General features: G+C 42.0%; 1 protein-coding gene across 2 annotated transcripts in view; it reads right to left on the bottom strand.

Moving 5' to 3' along the window:
* Positions 1-249: 249 nt before the first annotated feature.
* ADAMTS12 (ADAM metallopeptidase with thrombospondin type 1 motif 12) overlaps positions 250-23699 on the bottom strand; it is a 374380-nt gene continuing 350930 nt past the window's right edge. For both annotated transcript variants that reach the window (XM_068990670.1, XM_068990671.1), the window contains 2 exons: positions 17793-17952; positions 250-4380 (listed from right to left, as the gene is read on the bottom strand). In XM_068990670.1, coding sequence (XP_068846771.1) covers positions 4202-4380; positions 17793-17952 — 339 coding nt within the window. In that variant the 3' untranslated portion in view covers positions 250-4201. The remainder of the gene's footprint in view (positions 4381-17792; positions 17953-23699) is intronic.

Below are 23699 nucleotides of genomic sequence, written 5' to 3'. Positions count from 1 at the left end.
GAGACCCAAGTTCTACTTCACCTGGGATGTGACTCATCTCGTGACATGTGGATTTAGGGGTGGAGGAGGAGGGAGTCTGCAGGGAGTGACAGAGGGAAGAATTGACAGATCCTCCTCCAGGTTGCTAAACTCCAGAGTTGCTCTGGTGGCTAGTGGGAGTCTCATAGCAGGGATAAATGAATCACATGGAAACATCAGTGAGTCTGGCCGTTTATTGATGCCACACAATGGCAGGCTATGGTTAACATTCTGGTTTTAAATACTGTGGTACCCACTGAGGTACCCCTTAAGGAGTCTGGGCCTGGGAAAGCAGTGCAGAGATGCAGAAAGGACAATGGATGAGGCCACGGACCACATGCAACCACTTTGGAGGGCAGAGACAGGCAGAATTGTGCTTTTCCAACCATATTTTTTTTAAATGACATAACTTAAAATAATACTAACAATATTTGAACAAGCAATTTTAAAAAAAAGCATCAAATATGTTGGTTAAGTTGTAGCACCAGACAGTTCATGTCATGAGGCCTCCCTCTTGAAAGTGAATCGCTGTGCACTGATTTCATTGTCCTAGGGCTTCATCCTAAAGTCAGAAGTGCTATGACTTGTAATCTCTGGTGAAGCAATGTGTAGCTTTCAGTGTTTCGGGGATTTTAACCAATTGATTGGGAAATTATGCCCTGAAACAATATAAATCCTTCAAATCATGTTCCAGAAACATGATGAAATTATCAGCAACACTCAATATCTGAAAACTTCACATTGGGATGGCTCCACCACGTAGAGATGGATCAGGAGATTGGACAGAGATACACTCTTGTTTAAGAAGTCCCAACATTAAAATGAGTCACTCCTACAAAGGGGCAACTGCTTGAATCACAGATTGATTTCATTTTTACAAAGGTATTCACTCTTTAGTCTCTTGAAATGTTGTTTCCTCTTGGTGGTTTGAATTATGTTTGGATGTTCAAAAACTAAATGAACCCAACTCTACCACTGGTAGAGGTGACATAAACCAGACTGGGCTTGAGAACCTTCATGTATTGAAGCACCAGGCCCTGCGGTGGCCTCTCTGGTTCATGGTAGATGCATATCCAGTGTTTCTTGCTACACTTCTCACTTGCTTGTTCAAGGTGGGAGGAAAGGAAGCCACGGAGGAAATAAAGCAACATTGCTACTTCATGTTGGCGCCCGTGAGCACCGAAAGAATGGCGAGATGTCACCTAGATTCTTTAAAAGAATGGTGAGATGTCATCTAGGTTCTTGTCTTTCACGTGTTCCTGTTAATCTGAGGTCTCTCTCTTATTGCTAGCATGGGGACCTTTCAAAACCCTGATGACCCAAAGATGAGTGACTGTCAAGGCAACAACCAAGTCAGATGACTCCAGTAGCAAGTACTATCTCATGACCCAGAATGACAGATGCTACACAACTGTCTTACCTCACAGCCTCAATACAGGAAGTGAATGTTCATGATGCAGTATTGGGGCCAATATTCTGCCTCTGAGAAACTAGGGAAAGGCCTAGAATAGGGCACCTGGTCAGACCCTCTCTATATTTCTACCATCTTTTCCTCATGGGTCATAAATAACATTTTGCATATTGGGAAATCTGGCCTAGTTTAGTTTGCTGAGGTCACGGGAATCTGGGTTTGTTCCTGAGTTTTGTACAACTGGTCATATCCAGGGCTCTGATGACATGCATGATCCCAGGATAGCAGTTGTTGTTGTTCAGTTGCCAAGTCTGTTTGACTGTTTGTGACCCCATGGACTGCAGCACGTCAGGCTTTCCTGTCCATCACCATCTCCCAGAGTTTGCTTAAACTCATGTCCATTGATTTGGTGATGCCATCCAACCATCTCATTCTCTGTCACCTGTCATTCAGTCTTGTCCAACTCTGTCCAACTCTTGTCCAACTCCTTGCAACCCCAGCCAGGCTTCTCTGTCCATGGAATTCTCCGGGCAAGAATAATGGAGTGAGTCGCCGTTCCCTTCTCCAGGGGATCTTCCCAACTCAGGGATCGAACCCATGTCTCCTGCATTGCAGATGACTCTTTACCATCTGAGCCACCAGAGAAGCCCTGGGATAGCAGAGTACCAGGTTAAGTTAAATCCATCCAACTTACTAAATTAATCCCCTTGAAAGCCTATACTACACTTCAAGGACAGTTTTTGCAAATTGCCTCATTAGAAAAAAAATCAGGTTCTCTTCTACTCCTGTCACTGATGATTTAAGCATCTTCTCTCTCAAACTGATTTCACCAGAGACTGTCATCGGCCAGCAATGTTTAGATTTAAGGACAGACTATAAGAACCTAATCATACAGAAATAAACTCCCTGGTTTTGGTAAACATTTTTACTTTTCTACTGTGTCTGGACCTATCTCAAATTTCATCCCAACCCCAGTGTTTTATTTTCCACAGGCATTTATCAGAATAATACACAGTAATGGCTTGAAAAAAAAAAAAAAGCACATAATGTAAAAATTTTCAGCTTCTGTTATCCAAGCAATAGAACTGGTGTTGGCCAGCAACACCATTACACATTTAACAGAAGATTCATATGGATTTGCCCATTTGTACATCTATCTACATGTTTATATTCATTCTGCCACCATCTGCATATTAGCACCATGTTTCAATAGCACCATTCTGCTGAACGGAGAGATAACTCAAGGGAAAGATGGGACACTGTGCTCCATGGTGGATGTTAATGGTACTTGTGTGTGAGTCTGAAGACATGCGGCCCTTGACATGAAGATAACTCTCCTGCCTTCCCCTCTGTCAAGAGCTGGTTCTGAAGGCTTCTTTCCCTGGGGGCTCTACTCCTCTCACCCTCCCCTGACTTTCCAGGTTCAGTTCATATAAACACCTCCCCTTACAAACCAGAAAATTCACCTTCAACTTGAGACCATAACCTACTTTGATTCCTGCTGGGTGATGGGAACATCAAAGATTCAGCCTTCCTTCTTAACTTTTTTGGACTCCCTGACTCACCTGTTCCCTTCCAGGAAAGAGATTCTCAAAAGTAACTACTGGGTGTGCTAGAGAGTAGGTCAGCTTTACCTCCTTTTTGAAAAGTTTTTTTTTCTTGAGACTATTAGTTTATACAAAGTTTTTCTATATTTGATTGATGCAATTTACCTCGGTCTTAGAAATATTTCCATCTAGAGCTCCATTTCCCAACTTGAGGGTAGGTGGGCGGGTTGTAGACACAGACCTGGCTGTAGCACTTGTGATGTGTAAAGCCTCAGCGGTGGAAAGATGTTCACCCTGAATTGAAGACCCAGGCAGGGGATGTGCCAGGGAAGGGAAAGTCACACAGAAAGACTCACATGCTCTTCTGCAAAGGAATGGGTATGTGCCAGGGAAGTGGGAAGAATAGAAGCCCACATTCTCTTCCTTATACAAGAAACTGATTTCTGGTCATTTGTTTTTTAGGAGTTTTCATAGAAATTATCCTAAGTCAGAAATGTCTTCTGTATAACCTAAATCCCTTAAGTTTACTAAAGTTATAGTTCCTGCCCATTTCCTCGTCTTCTAGTGTCCCTAAGAAGGCAGGGGAGTCTAAACAGCTCAGATGTAGAGTCTACAGGGATTAGGGACAGACTGAGTCTGTAGCCAAGACTTTTTCTTCCTGCCTCAGTTAAATATTAGGTAAAGAAAGCTGTCCCCTGCCTGGATGAATTACAAGAATGTTCCTGAAAGCTCTCCCATGACATTTGAAACAGCAGCTGCCCCAAGTAGGGAGATTTAGAAAAAAAAAGAAAAAAGGGAGTGATTTCATCAAAGCAAATTAATAAGAATATTTGTTCCCTGGATAAGTGAGGCTCTATTTCCTGATACTCTCTTGAGGTAGTCTGGGAAAAATATGGTCTCTCTGTTTTTATCTTTAAGGGAGAAACAAAACACATCATTTCATGGACTTGTTCAACTTGGTACCTTTCCCAGGAGATGATCCCATGAGAAGCCCAGTTCTCCTGGACACCTCACCTGCCTATCAGGGAGCAGTGAGCACAACAGTGCCATGACTCCTGCGAGGGATATTGTGTGGCTAAAGGGACACAGTGTGCTTTGTTTTGTTATGAGTCAAAGTTGAACCTGAAACACAGAATAACATGGCAAGAAAGTGGTCCCTGGGCTAGAACATGTCCTGGTCAGCAGGCTGCTGCAGTCTATGGTGGAGGGTGGCTTCCTTCTGCACTTAGGGTGCTTTGGGGTTCTTGAGTGGCTGTCGCTTTCTTGGCCTTTGGGTGTGGGCCACGTGTGTCTGGGAACACGAGAGGCAGCACTGAGCCCTCACGGTGGGCACGAAACATTTCTTCATGGTTTTAAGTGTCTGGCAGAAACTGGCTGATAAATTGTCCTTGGTGCAAAGGAGATCTGTGGGAGGAGACAAAAGATGAGAAAAAAACAAAAGATGATCTTTTTGTTAAGTGAAAGAGCACAACTTCTATTAATGGAAGATTTTATATGTCTCCTGAGAAAGGCTCCATAGCGATTCATAATAGTTGACATCTACTGACGGTCACGCCTGTGTAGTAATGTGTTGATTATAATGGTTCCTATTTTAACTAATAACAATGTGTTTGAGCCTAGTTATAATAATTTAAAGTTCACAGTCCAAAACCACAATTATGTTTGTACTAGCCTAATATCTTGACCATCCTTTCCTCATACATGATTGGACTAGATTTCTCAGGGACCATCCTCGCATATTCTGTGGGTGGTAGACACTCAGACTGCAGTGGCCCTTGTCTGGAAAAAGTTCAATAAGGGCGCAATAACAGATTTTTCTTTTATAAAATGAAATTGTTTCCAACTTTGCTTCAGCGCCTCTCAGAGCTCTGCCTGACTTTCTTTCTCCATTACAGATTTGAATAGTCCTACAGTAAAGCTTTTTACCCCAAACAGGCTGCTGTCCTTTGTAAATAGAATTGTTAGCAAAAGCAGAAATTGAGGTAATATTCCTCTTTACCCAAATCTGTGACAAGAGTTTTACCTCTCTCTGCATTTTTCACCTTCAGGTCACAAGGGCAAAAAATGCTTTTCACCTGCTCAGAACTCATTGTTCCTTGACTGTGCCTTTTTTTCTTCTTCTTCTTCATGAAGAGATATCTTCTATTAACCGTCTAATTCCATTTGGTTTGCAAGTGTTAACTGCACTTGAGAGCAGGTAACATAGAATGCTCCTAGAACCCACGACCTTTTCATGGCTGCTGCTTTTCTTCTTCAGGCCTCATCTTAAAGCTATTATAAATCAGTGTCCCCTAATCCCACAGGAAACTTCTGAATGTGATCTGATATTTCAGAAAGAGTACGTATTTCTGCCAAGTGTTCCTACTGTGGAATAGGAATCTGAGCTCTTCATCTCCCACGTTCCTGCAGGAGCAGCAGGTGTTCTCCATGGGGCCTATCAGAATGCAATGCACATCACAGGCAATCCACTAAAAAGACTGCAATGATGGAAAAAAAACCTTACCGCTTATATAGCTGAATGAATACAACACGTTAAATTCATGTTCTCAAGATGAGTGCATGCCTGTATGCTCGTTTCAGCCATGTCTGACTCTTTGCGACCCTATGGACTGTAGGCTCCTATGACTCCTCTGTCCATGGGATTCTCCAGGCAAGAATACTGGAGTCAGTTGCTCTTTAGAGTGAGGCAGGGCTTCCTTCCTAGGTCTCTGGCTTTGGAACAGGGCCCAGCATAGGGTTGCTCTGATTTCTAAGTCTCTCCTAAGGCCCGTGTGGATGGTGGATGGAGAAGGTGCATCTGGGGTAACTCTTTGTCCCACAGTCTCCTTGCCGTGAATCTGTCAGTGCTCTGGTGCTACTACAAGAGAAGACAGTTTGAAGTTTGAAAGCTTAGCTTCCAATTCCTCCTCTCCACAAAGTTCTTTTGGCCATGTTGGACTGCATGGATCCCTTCCGTCCCAGTCTCCAAACCTGTATTATTATTGTAACATTTGCTCAAACATGGCACTATGTTCTATCTTAGACTGTTCTGTAAATGGTATGTGAGCCTTTTCTACTAAAGGCCCTCTCTCTAGGGTGACCTCTCTCTAGAATGTCAACCATTCTATTGGGTTGGCAAAAAAAATTTGTTTGGGTTTTTCTAAAACATCTGATGGAAAAACCCAAATGAACTTTTTTGCCAACCCAGCAGAAAGGCTTCTTAGAGTACCTCAAAGTCTTTAACTTATTCTGGGTTGAATTGTGTCTTCCAAAGCTTCAGTGTTCCTTCAAAGTTGAAGTCTTAACCATTGGTACCTGTGGATGTGACCTTATTTTGAAATATTTCTTGGCAGATGTAATTATGATGTAAATCAAAATGCGGGCACCCGGAGTAGAGTGGGCTCTTAATCAACATGACTGTGTCCTTATTGAGAGAGAAGAGATAGACACACATGGTAAAGAGAAAGCCATGCAATGACACACACACACAGAGGAAGATGGTCATGTGATGATGGAGGCAGAGACTGGAGTTATGCAGCTACATGTCAGAGAAAGCTGATGGCCACCAGAAGCTAAGACAAGAGAGCACGATTCTACCAGGAACCTTGATTTTTTTTTTAACCTCCTTGCTTCCAAAACTGTGAAAAAAAATTTCTGTTGCTTTAAGCTTCTGATAGTTTGCAAGAGCCCTAGGAAAGTAATGCACCTCCTCCCCGATAACAATGACGAAGATAATTTATTAAGCACTTACCACATACTAGGCAACGTGCTTGATGTATACGATTTCATTTGATCCTCATAGAATTTACTTATAGGTATGTCTGTTTTCTCCTTTGCCAACAAAGGTCTGTCTAGTCAAGGCTATGGTTTTTCCAGTGGTCATGTATGGGTGTGAGAGTTGGACTGTGAAGAAAGCTGAGTGCCAAAGAATTGCTGTTTTTGAACTGTGGAGTTGGAGATGACTCTTGAGAGTCCCTTGGACTGCAAGGAGATCCAACCAGTCCATTCTGAAGGAGATCCGCCCCTGGGTATTCTTTGGAAGGACTGATGCTGAGGCGGAAACTGCCAATACTTTGGCCACCTCATGCGAAGAGTTGACTCACTGGAAAAGACTCTGATGCTGGGAGGGATTGGAGGCAGGAGGAGAAGGGGAATGACAGAGGATGAGATGGCTGGATGGCATCACCAACTCGATGCACATGAGTCTGGGTGAATTCTCGGAGTTGGTGATGGACAGGGAAGCCTAGCGTGCTGTGATTCATGGGGTCGCAAAGAGTCAGACACGACTGAGCAACTGAACTGATACAACTGAACTGATGTCTGTTTTTCTCCTTTTAAAACTGAGGTTCCAGAAAGGCTAACTGGCCCAACATCACACAGCTGGAAAGTAGATGGTGATGCTGGAATCTGAATGTTGCCTTAGTGCCTCTAGAGCTTTGCCTCCAAGAGAACGGATCTCTTGCGCTGGTGATGGGTGAGGAGGGGTCCACAAGGAGAGGTTCTTCCCTGACCAGAATATCTTCATTTGTTTAACCCATGGCTCCCACTTGTCAGGTACACACCTCCAGGAATAAAAGGGACCCAACCAAGCCTGGTGTCCTTGCCTGATTTTGGGAACCACTGGATCACAAGCTGGGAACATGTAGGTCCTGAGTCTTCCTGTTTGAAAGTGGGGAACTGGAAAGAAGAGTGGAGGAGGGCAGTGACCTATATTGGGAGCCTGTGTTCCAGGCCTATGTTTAGCAGCTCATTTATACAATAACTGTGAGCCCAACAACATGGCAGGGCTTAATTGCACCAGTTCTCCTTATTATTGTGAAACAATGAAGGCTGGCTGTGTTCATCAGCCAACTGGATGCCAGCCGAAGCACACAATGCTTATAATTAGGGGCAACTTAGAGAGGACAGCCCAATTTGCCTATGTCTGTTCAATAGAAATCACACTTGGAACTTAAAGGGACAGTTACAAGCTTGTTCCCTTGCTGTCAGCTATGTCTAAGTTGAAGGAATAACATTTTGCCCACAAAAGGTAAAAAATAATTTCCATGTTGTTGGCAAATACAGATTCTGTAAGACTCTGGGTTCCTTGAGGCCAGGGACTGTGGAATATTCATGTCTGTATCTTCAGTTTTTATGTTTTGCCTGAAACACATCTTGTGATCAGCAATATTTGCTGAACAAATGAATGAATTGAAATTCTGTTCATCTGGAAGAATATCTTTCAGTATAGGAAGTCTTCTGAGGAGTGGCCAAGAGGGAGCAGTAAGACCCTGAGCCCACCTCTTCCCACAGGCATACTAAAATTACAACTATGTACAGAGTAACTACTGATGAGAAAGACTAGCAGAAAAGATCTTCTACAACTACAGATATAAAGAAGAAACCGTAAGGAGACAGGTAGGCAGGATGGAGATGTAGTACAGTTAAGACCCATAACTCTGGGTGGGTGGACCACAAATGAAAATAATAATCACAGAGGTTCTCCATGAGCAGGGGGCCTGACCCCTATATCAGCCTTCCCAGACTAGTAGTCTTGCATGAATAATATGAGTCCCCAGAACATCTGCCTTAAGGCTGATAGGATTCAAATTTAGGAGAGCCAAAGGGCTGCTCGAAATAAAGACCCTATTCTTAAAGGGCTTCCCTGCTAGCTCAGATGGTAAAGAATTTGCTTGTGATGCAAGGGACCCAGATTCAATCCTTGGGTCATGGAGATCCCCCAGAGAAGGGAATTGTTAGTACTCCAGAATTCTTGCCTGGAGAATCCCACGGACAGAGGAGCCTGTGAGCTATAGGCAATGGGGTCACAAAGAGTCAGACATGACTGAGCAACTAACACTTTTATTTAACAGGCATACACAAAATTTTGCATGCTCAAGGACCCAAGGCAGAAGCAGTAATCTGAAGGCAGTCTGTCTGTACCAGGATACCCCAGGTCAGGCAACTACCAGGTGGAGACACAGCCCCAGTCACCAGCAGTCCTGCTGCTTTAAGACCTCCTGAGCTGCCTTGACTTGGCCCTGCACAGTGGAGGGCCTAGGGCCCAGCCCTTCACACCAGTGTGCTAGGACTATCTCCAGGACCCCCAGGGCCCAGTCCCCACCCACCAACAAGTTGACACATCAACTCCAGGACTCCCAGGGCCCTGAAGCCAGAAGTCCCAGGACCAGGTTTCACTCTGCAGCTTGCCATGTCAGTAAGCCCTGGCCTTTGTCCATTTGGCAGGCCAACATCCACTCTGAGACACCTTGGACAGCAAGGTGCCCCAGCATATGGTCCTACCTACCAGTGGGTCAACACCAGCTCTAGGACCTTCAGGACCCTGTAACAAGAGACCCCCAAACCTGGCTCTACCTATCTGCAGGCTGACATCAGCTCTAAGTCACCCTGGGTCACACATCAGCAGGCCAACAGCAGCTTTGGGACACCATGGACCTCATAGCCAGTCATATCAGGAACCAGCTCTGCCTACAGGTAGGCTGCAGTCAGCCATCTCATGTCCTGGCCCCACCAAGGCAGAGCCTGGCAGCAACCTTACAGGAAGCCAGCCACACCTACCAGACCACCTACAATGGTTAGCCCATCACAACAGAAGGACCCACGCAGCCCATGTGGGGACATCTTTAGAGCATAAAGCTTTCGTGATGAGAGCAGACTATGCTGCTGGAACACACAGGATTTCTCCTGCAAAAGGCTGCTTCTCCAACGTCAGAAAACAAAACCTGTCACATACACAGAAACAAAAATAGCAAAGTAGGCCAAACGAGGCAATAGAGGACTATATGCCAAATGAAGGAAGAAGATCAAATGCCAGAACTAACTGCACTGAAGACAGACAACCTATCCAAAAAAGAGTTCAAGGTAATGATTATAAAGATGATCAAAGACCTTGAGAGAAGAATCGGTGAATACATTGAGAGGATTAACAAAGAAAGAATCAAACAGCTGAGAAATAGAAAAGCTGAAATAAAGAATATACTAAAAGGAATTAACAGCGGATGAGATGATAGGAACAGATCAGTGAGCTGGAAGACAGTAGTGGAAATACTGAAGTTGAACAGAAAAGCAAAATAATAATAATAATAATGAGGACAGTTTAGAGACCTCTGTGATACAATATTAAGTGCACTAACATTCACACTATAGGGACCCCAGAAGAAAAATTAGGGAAATGGGCAGAGAACATATTTGATGATGTAATAACTAAAAACTGCCCTAACCTGGAAAAGGGAAGAGACATCCAGGTCCAGGAAGCACATAGTCCAAAATAAGATCAACTCAAAGATGATCACATCGAGACACAATGTAATTAAAACGGCAAAAGTTAAAGGCAGAAAATTAAAACCAGCAAGGGAAAAGCAACAAGTACAAGAGCACTCCCATAAGGCTATCAGCTGACTATTCAGCAGAAACTCTGCAGGCCAGAAGTGCATGATATATTTAAAGTGATGAAAGAGGAAATTCTTGGTTGTAACCAAGAATATTCTACCTGATGGAGAGATCAAAAGTTTTACAAAAGCTAAAAAAATTTAGCACCACTAAACTTATCTGGTGACTCAGACAGTATAGAATCCTCCTGCAATGCAGGAGACCTGGGTTCGATCCCTGGGTTGAGAAGATCCCCTAGAGAAGGGCATGGCAATCCACTCCAATATTCTTGCCTGGAGAATCCCATAGACAGAGGAGCCTGATGGGCTACGGTCCATGGGGTTACCCAGAGTAGGACATGACTGAGTGACTAAGCACACAAATTAGCTTTACAAGAAATGCTAAAGGGACTTCTATAAGTGAAAAATAAAATGCCACAATTAGGAACATGAAAATTATAAAAGGAAAAATTAAATGGTATAAATAGAAATATGCAATAAAGGCAAATATACAAAAAATCAATCATGTAAAAAGATTAAAAGGTAAAAACAGAAAGTTTATCTATATCCACAGTAAGTAGTTAAGGAATACACAAACAAAAACACATAAAATATGATGTCAAAAACAGTAAACATGAGAGAGAGGAGTAAAAATGCAGGGTTGTTAACACATTATTGACCAGGGGATTTTAGTAGACACTAATGCCTGTGGCCAGTGAATTGGTATGTAAGTGAACACTGAAATGTCTCCAGTCAGTAACATTCAGGTCAAAAACAGATATATTAATATGTCTTTGGTTAATAATGTGTTAAATGCATCCTATACATAGTAAATCCTAAAAAGATGCCAACAAAAACTACTAGGGCTCATCACTGAATTCAATAAAGTTGCAGGATACAAAGTTAATATACAGAAATCAGATGCATTTCTATACACTAACAATGAACTATCAGAAAGAGAAACAGAAGAAACAATTCTATTTACAATGACATCAAAAAGAATAAAATATCAAGGAATAAATTAAAGGAGTTAAAAACTGTACTTGGAAAACTATCAGACACTGATGAAAGAAATTGAAGATGACACAAACAACTAGAAAGATATCCTGTGTTCATGAACTGGAAGAATTAATTCTGTTAAAATGCCTGTACTACCCAAGGAAATCTACAGATTAAATGCACTCCCTATCAAATTACCAAATGCATTTTTTACAGAACTAGAAGAGATTAATTCTTAAATTTGTATGGAAACACAAAAGATCCCCCAACAGCCAAAACAATCTTCAGAAAGAAGAACAAAGCTAGAGGTATTACGTGTCCTGATTTCCAACTATATGACAAAGCTACAGTAATCAAAACAGTATGGTACTGACACACAAACAGACACTGCTTGGTGGAACAGAATAGAGAGCCCAGAAATGGACCCACCCTCACATGGGCAAATAACCTATGACAAAACAGTGAAGACTATACAATGGGGAACTGACAGCCTCTTCAACAAATGGTGCTGGGAAAATGAACAGCTACATGCAAAAGAATCAAATTGGACTATTCTCTCACACCATGCACAAAAATAAATTCGCAGTGGATTAAAGGCTTAAGTGTAGGAAAAAACCCACAAAATTTCTTGAAGGAAACAGCAGTACATGCTTTGATGTCAGTCTGAGTAATTTTTTTTTTTTTGGATCTGTCTATTTAGGCAAGGGAAACAAAAGCAAAAATAAGTGGGGATATATCAAACTAAAAATCTTTTTCATAGTGAAAGAAAATATCAACAAAATATAAAGGCTGACTACTGAATACCCAAGATCCTGATGCTGGGAAAGACTAAAGGCAGGAGGAGAAGGGGTTGACAGAGGATGAGATGGTTGAATGGCATCACTGACTCGATGAACATGAGTTTGAGCAAGCTCTGGGAGTTGGTGACGGACAGGGAAGCCTGGCATACTGCAGTCTGTGGGATCGCAAGGAGTCAGACACGACTGAGCAACTGAACTGAACTGAATAGGAGAAGATATTTGCCAACAGTGTATTTGATAAGGGGTTACTATCCAAAATATACAAAGATCTCATACATCAACATCAAAAAGCATACAACCTGATTAAAAAATGGGCAGAGGATCTGAACAGAAATTTTTCCAAAGACATACAGCTGGGCAACAGGCATGTGAAAGGATGCTCAGCATTACTAATCATCAGGGAAATGCAACCCAAAACCACAATGAGATATTACTTCACACCAGTCAGAATGTCTTACATCAGGAAGATCACAAATCACAAATGTTGGCCAGGATGTGGAGAAAAGGGAGCCGTTGTGCCCTCTTGATGGGAATGCAAGCTGGTGCAGCTACTATGGAAAACAATATGGACATTCCTCAAAAAATTACAAATGAAACTACCATACAATCCAAAAATTCCACTCCTAGGCATTTATCCAAAGAAAACAAGAATACTAATTAGAAAACACATATGTACCCTTATGTTCATTGCAGCAACAATAGCCAACATATGGAAATGACATAAATGCCCATCAATAGAAAAATGGATAAGATGTATATATCATTCAGATATATACAGTGAAATAATACTCAGCCATGAAAAAGAAATGAAATCCTGCCATTTGCCACAATATGGATAGACCTAGAGGATATTAACACTAAATGAAATCAGACAGAGATCTTACTTATATGTGGAATTGCCAAAATAAAAAACAAAAACAGACTAATAGATACAGAGAACAAACAGGTGGTTGCCAGGAGAGTGTAGGGTAAGGGGAGGAAAAGAAATAGGTGGATGAGATTAAGAGTGGAGAGAAAGATTAAGAGAGGAGATTAAGAGCGGAGGAGAAAAGAGCTTGCTCAAACTTCCAGTCACAAAATTAATGAGTCATGGGTATGGAACGTACAGTGTGGGGAATACAGTCAATAACTCTGTAATATATTTGTATGGTTACATACCATAACTAGACTTATCATTATGATCAGTTTGAACTGTACAGAAATATCAAATCACTATGTTGTATACCAAGCATGAATGGCGTTGCTTGTTATGCTTCAAAACCTAACTAACTCATAGAGAAATAGGTCAGATTTATGGTTACCAGAGGTGCTGTCTTTTCACCAGATCAAAGACAGAGGATGAGATGGTTGGATAGCATCACCATCTCAAACACATGAGTTTGAGCAAACTCTGGGAGATAGTGAAGGACAAGGCAGCCTGCAGTACTGCAGTTCATGGGGTCACAAACCGACAGATACAACTTAGCAAGTGAACAGCAATAACAGAGGTGGGTGGTGTGGTGGAGGGGGAACTGGATGAAGGCAATCAAAAGGTAGAAATTTCTGGTTATAAGTACTAAGCTAAGTCACTTCAGTCATGTCTGACTCTGTGTGACCCCATAGACAGCAGCCCACCAGGCTCCCCCATCCCTGGGATTCTCCAGGCAAGAACACTGGAGTGTTGCCATTTCCTTCTCCAAACACAAGTACTAAGGATGTAATATATAGCATGACAAATATAGTTAGTGATGCTGTACATTATACATGAAAGTGGTTAAGAGGAATCCTAAGCATTCTCATCACAAAACAATTTTTTCTATTTCTTTAATTTTGTATCTATGAGATGATGTCCATTTGCAAAATTTTCATGATTATCACTCGCTGTTGTAATTAAATAATTACATGTAATTAAATGTAATTAAATAATTATGCTGTACACCTTAAACTTATATAGTGCTATATGTCAATTATATCTCAAATAAAACTGGGACAAAAAATTTTAAAAGTCTACTGACTCAAATGTTTATTTGTATCAACTTTAAGTACTGTCATTCTTTATTACTTTCATTATTTGTATTTACTTCTGTACCCCTCATTCCCCAAATTAAAAAACAACAACTCACGAATGGTGTGCATAAAGGGTTAGCTTTTGATTTTTAATCATTATGAACATAACGTCTAGAATATAGATTATATTCAGTAAATATTTCTGAATGAATTAAAAAATTTTTTCTAAACCCAGGTACTTGGATTCTATAGTCCCCACTATGAAACTGGTAATTCTCATTTAGATTTTACGTCACTAGCAATTTAGACGGCACCTAAGGGAAGTAAAAGGCAAACCTTACATGAGTTCATACCTGATTTTACAAGATGGGCATGTGCTCAGTTGCTCAGTCATGTCTGACTCTAAGCAACCCCATGCACTATAGCCCACCAGGTTCCTCTGTCCATGGGATTTCCCAGGCAAGAGTACTGGAGTGGGTTCCCATTTTTGTCTCCCAGGGAACTTCTCAACCCAGCAATTGAACCCATGTTTCCTGTGTGTCCTGCATTGGCAGGTGGATTCTTTACTACTCGCCACCTGGGAAGTCCAAGATGGGCTTGGGGGCATGTTTACTGTGGTGGCTGGCTAGATGAGAAGAATCTGGGCATTGGATGACTTGTTTCAAAGCATTTTAGAGGGCATGGGTGTCAGGGTAGCTTTTCTTAAATCCAAGAATCTCATGCAGCTGCTCTTTCCTGTTGTTTCTATATGAATAAGCATGGCTCTGCCTTCAAGAGAAGCTTATTACCTTTTGTTGTCCTGATAATTGTTGGTGAGTAGAATTCATTGTTATTTACATCCATTGCCAACCAACTGTTAGTCATCATCTCTTCAGTGTGAGATTTCAACGTAAAAATTACCAGATACACATTTAACCCAATTTTGATTGTATAATGTAAAATAACCAATAGGGACTTCCCTGGCTGTCCAGTGGTTAAGACGCCATGCTTCCACTGCAGGAGTTCAATCCCTGGTCAGATTCTGCACACTGCATGGTGCAGCCACAAACAACAACAAACCCTAGGCATGGTCAACCAAGACTATGTTGCTGCCTCAATAATATAAAAACCAACATAACTTCAAAGGATTCTATGCCCTCAGCATTTTAAAAACGTGGTACCACAGAATGTGATGAAATGAAAGGAAAAGAGTTCCAAATTGACCCTTTGGTCTAGAACAGGATGCTTCTTATAAAGAGGCTCATCATTGCTAATTATTAGAGAAATGCAAAACAAAACTACGATGAGGTACCTATAGATTATCATACTAAGTGAAGTAAGTCAGAATGAGAAAAACAAATACCACATGCTATCACTTATACTGTATGTGGTTTCTAAAATATGACCCCAATGAACCTGTCTATGAAACAGAAACAGATTCAAAGGCATAGAGAACAGGCTTGTGGTTACCAAGCATGGCGGTGGGAGAGGGATAGATTGGGCTTCTGGGATTAGCAGATGCAAACTATTATATACATAGAATGGACAGACAACAAGGTCCTACTGTATAGCACAGGTATACTGTATAGCACAATTGCTATATTCAATATCCTGTGATAAACCATAATGGGAAAGAACATGAACAAGAATATATATAATGGAATCACTTCATTGTATAGCAGAAATTAACACAATGTTGTAAATCAACCGTACTTGAATAAAATTAAATACAACAGGGTGTTTCTCAAATTTTAAGGCACATCCAAATCACCTGGGATTCTTGTTTAAACGCAGATTCTGATTTAGTAGGTCTGGGGTGAGGCCAGAGATCCTGCATTTCTGACAAGCCCCCAGGTGATGCCAATGCAGCTAGTCCAGGGGCTACACTTTGAGTAGCCAAGAATCTGGAAGGCTAAAACTTAATAAAACCTCTGAAAACAAGCCCCAGGTAGCTCTGTTTGGAGTTTTGAGTAAGGCCAATGATAGCCACTGTCAAATGCACGCTGGTCAGGGAGAAGCTGCATGTGATCCTCATATCTGAAGCATTTTCTCAGTGTACTTTGTTCAGGATTTCCAACCCATACCTCTCTCCTGACTTCTGCACCTGTGTAAAAACCAATCACAGGCCACTCCTACCTAAAGGATTCATAGACTGCTCTGAAAACATATCCCACACAGAACACAATACCCTTCCTGGTTCCCAAATCCACCCTGGGCCTCCTATTTCAGGGAATGGTAGCCTCATCTACTTGGCTACCCAAGTCGGACATCTGGGCTTTGTTCTCCCTCCTCTTTCCCCACACAAAGTCCTGTCAGGTCTCTGTTTTAAGCAGCCCTTGAATCCACTTACTTCTGTCTGTCTGCACTTCTGCTGCCTTAGTTCACACCACACACATCTCCTGATTAAGGTACAGTTGCATCCCTGACCTGGCCCCCTTCTCCACCTCCCACAGTGCAGTATGGATGACTCTCTTACCTTGACGCCTGTTTGGAATACTTCAAGGGCTCCCATCTGCCCTAGGCATAAAGCAGCTCACCAGCATGCTTCACGTGGCTCTTTATCCTCTAGCTCCAGCTTACCTCTCTAGTCCTACTGCTTCCTAACTCCCCTTGAACTGTGCGCTGTATTTAGACTTACATGCCATGACATCATCATCTTCATGCTTACTGCATACCCTGAAAGCTGCTCTTGGAAACCGCAGCCTGACCTTTCTACTCCTCCTTCGCTTCCCTCCACCCCCACCCCTAGTTTATGTTTGATGACCTTCCCAAGTACTCTCTTAACATCGTAACCTGATCAAGTATCTCACTGGTTGGTGATCTCCCTCATTTGATATTATGTTTATGGCACACAGCAAGTGTCTAACAAATATCTATTAAATAAATACACAATCTGTAGATAAACAATCTTTAGGGAAACTCTTCTCAATATATTTACTCTGACCACAGTCTCTGCTGAATGCCAGCCCTCAGTGCTCGGAAGGAGGCAAGGAGCAGATCTATAAACCACAGGTTTCACTACCTCTCATGCTTAAAAATATTTGAAGAAAGGCTACTACTGGTAGAGAGCTTTAAATACCTTCAAGTCTACTTTTCCTGGGAGCTGTTGGTCAATGATACGAGAGTGTGGGTTGTGAACTCTCAGCCCATTGGCCTCGAGAGCAGACAGCTCTGAGACTTAACTTTGCCCTGGAGCATCCCTGTGGGACCAGGTTGAAGTCAGGACTGTGTCTGAAATGGCCAGCTGGCTGTGCTTTCTCCCTTTTCTGTCTTGTTTCCCTCTCCCTCAGCATCTTCCGTGGGAGCACTTCCTTAATGAATCCCTGGCACACAAGTGGGCACCTTGGAGTCTGTTTCTGCAGAACCTAAGACAGCAGTGCTGGATGGTAGAAAGGGCCATTTAGCACTTGACTGGCTTCCTGAGAGAGGCTAGATAGAACATTTCTCAGAAACCTTTGAAAAAACAGAAGCGATTCTCATCTGTGTGGGAAGTCAGTGTGAATGTGCTCTGAGATAGGAAAAAGGATGCGATAGTCCCTCAAGGAACTAGTGTCAAACTTCACCAAATCAGACAAATGGCTCCCAGGGGAGCCAGCTCCGTACAAGGGGCTAACATGACCCACAGACCAAGTCATGCAGGACAGTTTACTTATGAAAAGCTCTACGAAAAGCTCTATGCCTGCCCTGAGCAAAGCCATTCACCTACCAGCATTCTTCCGGCAGGCCTGCGGGTTGCACTTCTGGAATTCTAGGGGTCTGGGTTCGTGATCACACAGGCATTGGTCCTGGCCTTCGGTTTTATTGTTCTCTGAGGCCACACAATGGACAGTCCTCTTCTGAAAGCCACCTCCACAGGACACAGTGCACTGGAAGAGAGGGGCACATGGAGAGAGTCAGAATTCTCCCCCAAGATCACTGGGGGAACTCCAGCAGAGGTGCTCTAACTCCACAGTAACCCCAGGTAGGTAAGTGCTAAACATAACCTGACCATTCAGTAAATACTCATTGATTGACTGACAGAAAAAAACTGCTACATGCCAAATTCTGGAAAAATCTCCAGGCCCTAAATATTCCATCTGCAATTTGAATTACTATTGGTCAACAAGACTGTAGTTGTTGTTCAGTTGCTAAGTCATGTCCGACTCTTTGCGACCCCATGGACTGCACCACACCAGGCCTCCCTGTCCCTCACCATCTCCCGAAGTTTGCCCAAGTTTCATGTCCATTGCATTGGTGATGCCATCCAGCCATCTTATGCTCTGATACCCTCTTCTCCTGTCCTCAGTCTTTCCCAGCACCAGGGACTTTTGCAATGAGTCAACTGTTTGCATCTGGCTTAGACAGTCAACAAGATTACTAGATTTTAAAATACTACCCACACTGGGGCACCACTGAAACGCAGAATATTGCTACCAAACCCTGTTTCTCACAAAACTCCAAATGGGATAAGAGGAGAAACATCAAATTTTTCTTAACACCCACAGCTTTATTTTAATCTGTTCTTCATAAAGCCTAGAGCAAGGTGATAAGCATGGAACTTCATGTTGTTTTACAAAGTCAGAGATTCCTCTGATTAAACATAAAGGTGTTTTTATTCAGTGAATAAAATTGATATGAATCAAATTCTCTGTGGGGGAAAAAGGTAAGAAAATAACTATGTAACTGATCCTGAGTAGACAAAGTGTGCAACACAGGACAGAGGGAAGAACAAGGGAAATTAATACGGGGTGTTGGATGTCCTGGACCAGAATTCAGGGAACTTGGGTTTTCTCCCTCTTACACATCAGGAAACTTGGGCTTTTTCACTCTTACACATTGTCCTGGATCTCACTCAACAGCTCTCTTTCTTCCACTGTAAAATAAGATCGTTAGATAAAGAACATATGACTTCCTTTACTGCTTTCTACTTCTAAGGATCTGATGGAACTAGGCTGGGCTGGTGGTCCTGGGTGCTGAAGTCACATAGGACCCCTGGGCAGGACAAATGTCGATCAGTGAAATACAACAGAAAGCCCAGAAATAAACCCATGTACCTATGGTCAATTAATCTTCGACAAAGGAGGCAATAATATACAATGGAGAAAAGACAGTCTCTCCAATAACTGGTGCTGGGAAAATTGGACAATTTAGCAGTTTTCCAATGTAAAAGAATGAAATTAGAATATTCTCTAATACCATATATAAAAAATAAACTCAAAATAGATTAAAGATAATAGATTAAAGACCTCAGTATAACTCTTAGGGGAAAACAGAGGCAGAACACTCTTTGACACAAATCACAGCAATATCTTTTTTGATCTACCTCCTAATGAAAATTAAAACAAAAATAAATATAACCTAATTAAATTTAAAAACTTTTGCAGAGCAAAGGAAACTGTAAACAAGATGAAAAGACAACCTACAGAATTGTAGGAGAAAGTATCTGCAAATGAAAGGGCTGATGAGGGATTAATATTCAAAATCTACAAACAGCTCAGGCAGCTCAATATTTAAAAAAAAAAAAAAAAAAAGACCACAACCCAATCAAAAAAATGGGCAGAATAGCTAAGTAGACATTTCTCTAAAGAAGACATACAGGTAATCAAAAAGCACATGAAAAGATAGTCAACACTGAGACTTCCTTGGTGGCCCAATCCTTAAGACTCTGGGCTTTCAATGTAAGGGGACACATGTTCAACCCCTATTTATGGAATTAAGACCTCACATGCCACACAGACAAAAAAAAAAGGTACTCAACATTGCTAATTATCATTGTTTTAATGGCTAAGTCATGTCCAACTCTTTTGCAACCCCATGGACTATAGCCCATCAGGCTCCTCTGTCCATGGGATTTCTCAGGTAAGAATACTGGAGTGGCTTGCCATTTCCTTCACCAGGGGATCTCCTTGATACAGGGATTGAACCTGCATCTCCTGTATTGACAGGCAGATTCTTTACCACTGAGCCACCAGGGAAGCCCTCACTAATTATTAGAGAAACACAAATCCAAACTACAATAACGTATCACCTCACATTGGTCAGAATGACCATAATAAAAAATTCTACAAATAATAAATGCTGGAGAGGGTGTGGGTAAAAGGGAACCTTCCTATACCATTGGTGGGAATGTAAATTGGTACAACCACTATGGTGAACAGTATGCTGCTGCTGCTGCTGCTGCTGCTAAGTCACTTCAGTCGTGTCCGACTCTTTGCGACCCCAAAGACGACAGCCCACCAGGCTCTGCTGTCCCTGGGATTCTCCAGGCAACAACACTGGAGTGGGTTGCCATTTCCTTCTCCAATGCATGAAAGTGAAAGTGAAAAGTAAAAGTGAAGTCGCTCAGTCGTTTCTGACTCTTCGAGACCCCATGGACTGCAGCCTACCAGGCTCCTCTGCCCGTGGTGAACAGTATAGAGGCTCCTTAAAAACTAAAGTTGCCATATGATCCAACAATACCACTCATGGGTATGTGTTTGGAGTAAAGAATAATTTAAAAAGACACATGCACCCCAATGTTCACTGCAGTAGTCGTTACAACAGTCAAGACATTGAAGCAACCTAAATGTCCATCAACAGATAAAAGGATGAAGACGGTGTGGTACATATTCAGGAACATTGCATACATGCTCAGCCGCTCAGTTGTGTCTGACTCTTTGTGACCCAAGGGACTCTAGCCTGCCAGGCTCCTCTGTCCATGGGATTTCCCAGGCAAGAATACTGGAGTGGGTACCATTTCCTTTTCCAGGGGATCTTCCTGACCCAGGGATCAAACTTTGGTCTCCTTCACTGGCAAGTAGATTCTTTACCACTGGGCCACCTGGGAAGCCCCCAGTGGAATATGACTCAGCCATAAAAACGCTTATTGGTAATTTTTAATCTATGGGATTTTATGCCCCTGAATGGGCCCAAATTTATAGAATTTTTATGACATGTAAATTATGTCAAATTTTCTTTCCTGATAGTCACATTTGATTTGATTAGTGATGCTTATAATTGTTACACAGGACACCAGGATATTTATGAAGAGCTTAATTCTAAAACACATCTTTATTTGTTGAGTATAATATTTTCAGGTTGTAAAATCAAAGGTGGATGAGGAAAAACTGGTTTTATAAATAAATGAACCTCTAATAAATAGGAAATAAATTTCCAAGGCAGATATTTGAAGATGCCTAAATGTAAATAAATTTTCTTATTATGAAAAATAATACAAGTGTATGGCATTGTTTTCTGATGTTCACAAGATCCACGGGAGAGAGAAGGTGGGTACTGCCCCTGGCAGAGAGCTTAGTAGCATGCACAACCAGAAGCTTGCCTGGACTCCAGAATCTCCTTTGGCAATTCATCACAACTCAGCATTAGATATCAATGAACATAGGGCATTTATAGAAATTACTATGGGTCCTATCTGTCTAAGGGAATGGTTGATGTCACTCTTCATTGTCTACCAGGCATTTTTAAGGCATGAAAATAATAAAACATGTTCTTTTAATTTGTTGTAGGCTAACTGATTAATGTACAATATTCCTTTGGCAGTAATGAGGCATCTTATTATTCCTGGATTGAGTGAGGTGGTATCCAGAGACTGATGCAACCTTAAGTTGGATGCGCCAATAGGAGGTTGTTTTTTTTTTTTTTAAGAGTATATGCCAGCATTCAAATTGAGCATGGTTATGCAGGTATAACTAGACAAGTACTACAATGAAAATTACTAAGAACTTATCAACCTAAGACTATCTGGGGACATGATATTTGGCAAAATATTGCATTAGCCTGTGTTATAATTTTAACCATCAAAAGATACTTACATAAGAATATGTTACTTTAAAAAATATTAATATTTGAAGGGTTAGTGTATCAGATCCTCTGGCTCTCCTTGTCTCCTGCTGTTGGCCTTTAATGGGCCCCAACTGATGAGGCAACCCACTTCATGGAAGCACAACCCTTGGGCTTGTTGTGTGCCTCCTACCCTGACTCTGAATTTTGTTATTGCCAGTGAGATGTGAGACTCAGTGGGACCTGCCCACACCTGAATGACCCAGGACAATGGGAGATGCTATCCATCAAAGGGGAGAATTTCACACAATGCTGCGAGATAGGAGCCAGTAGATAATCTCTCTTCCTGTCTCCGGACAAACTAAGTGACAGCAGTTCAAACAGCTTTATAAAGACCTTCTTTCAAGAGCAAGCCATCAGTTGCTCTTAGACACCAAGGAGTCTAAGTTAGGAAAAAACAATCACCCTGGGAATAGACCACCTTGCACCTGATTCCCCTTCTTCCCTGCCTCCTTCCTCTTTTCTATCATTTCTGCTTCCCTCAGTTCAGCTCAGTTCAGTTGCTCAGTCATGTCCGATTCTTTGCAACCCCATGAACCGCAGCATGCCAGGCCTCCCTGTCCATCACCAACTCCCAGAGTCCACCCAAACCCATGTCCATCGAGTCCGTGATGCCATCCAACTATCTCATCTTCTGTTGTCCCCTTCTCCTCCTGCCCTCAATCTTTCCCAGCATCAGGGTCTTTTTACTTTGTAAGAATTGTAAAACTTGCCTCCACTTACAATTTAACAATTTTATTTGTCTATCCATCAAATATGCTAGCCTTTCGGCAAACTGATAATCTGTGGGTTGACAAGTGACCAGAAATTGGCTAAATCATGATAAGCCTCAAGCTTCAGGGCACCTGCAACTCCTATATGCTCTAGAAAAAGTCAGAGGGTCCAAGATGGTTAGAACCCCAAATCACTTTTCCTTAGTCTCTGTTTCTCTGAGCTAGTTTTTAGTGTTTTATCTTTTCTCTTTTAAAAGGGTTTGATCTTGTTCTCTTCTGAACTCAAGATAGTTAACATTGAGCACCATGTCAGTCATAGGTCAACTTTCAGCATTGTTCTTGCTCTGTTGCTCAGTAGTGTCCGACTCTTTGTGATCCCATGGACTACAGCATGCCAGGCTTCCCTGTCCTTCACTATCTCCCAGAGTTTGCTCAAACTTATGTCCACTGAATCAATGATGCCATCTAACCATCTCATCTTCTGGTGCCACCTTCTCCTCCTGCCCTTAATCTTTCCAAGCATCAGGGTCTTTTCCAGTGAGTCAGCCCTTTTAGCATACTTAGACATATAAGAAAGCAGAAGGGTAAAATATAGAACTGAAAGAAGTTTTGGTATATATACACAATGGAACATTACTTAGCCATGAAAAAGTAATGCATTTGAGTCAGTTCTAATGAGGTGGATGAACCTAGAACCTATTATACAGAGTGAAATGAGTCAGAAAGAGAAAGATAAATACCATATGCTAACACGTATATATGGAATCTAGAAAAATGGTATTGAAGAATTTATTTACAGGGCAGCAATGGAGAAACGGACATAGAGAATAGACTTATGGACATGGGGAGAGGGGAGGAGAGGGTGAGATGTATGGGAAGAGCAGCACGGAAACTTACATTACCATATATAAAATAGATAGCCAACGGGAATTTGCTGTATGGCTCAGGAAACTCAAACAGGGGCTCTGTATCAACCTAGAGGGGTGGGATGGGGAGGGAGATGGGAGGGAGTTTCAAAAGGTAGGGGACATATGTATACGTATGGCTGATTCATACTGAGGTTTGACAGAAAACAGAAAAAT

This window comes from Capricornis sumatraensis, chromosome 18 (assembly GCF_032405125.1).
Source record: "Capricornis sumatraensis isolate serow.1 chromosome 18, serow.2, whole genome shotgun sequence".
In the NCBI taxonomy this organism is placed as follows: Eukaryota; Metazoa; Chordata; class Mammalia; order Artiodactyla; family Bovidae; genus Capricornis; species Capricornis sumatraensis.
This window is presented reverse-complemented; position numbering and strand designations above follow the sequence as displayed.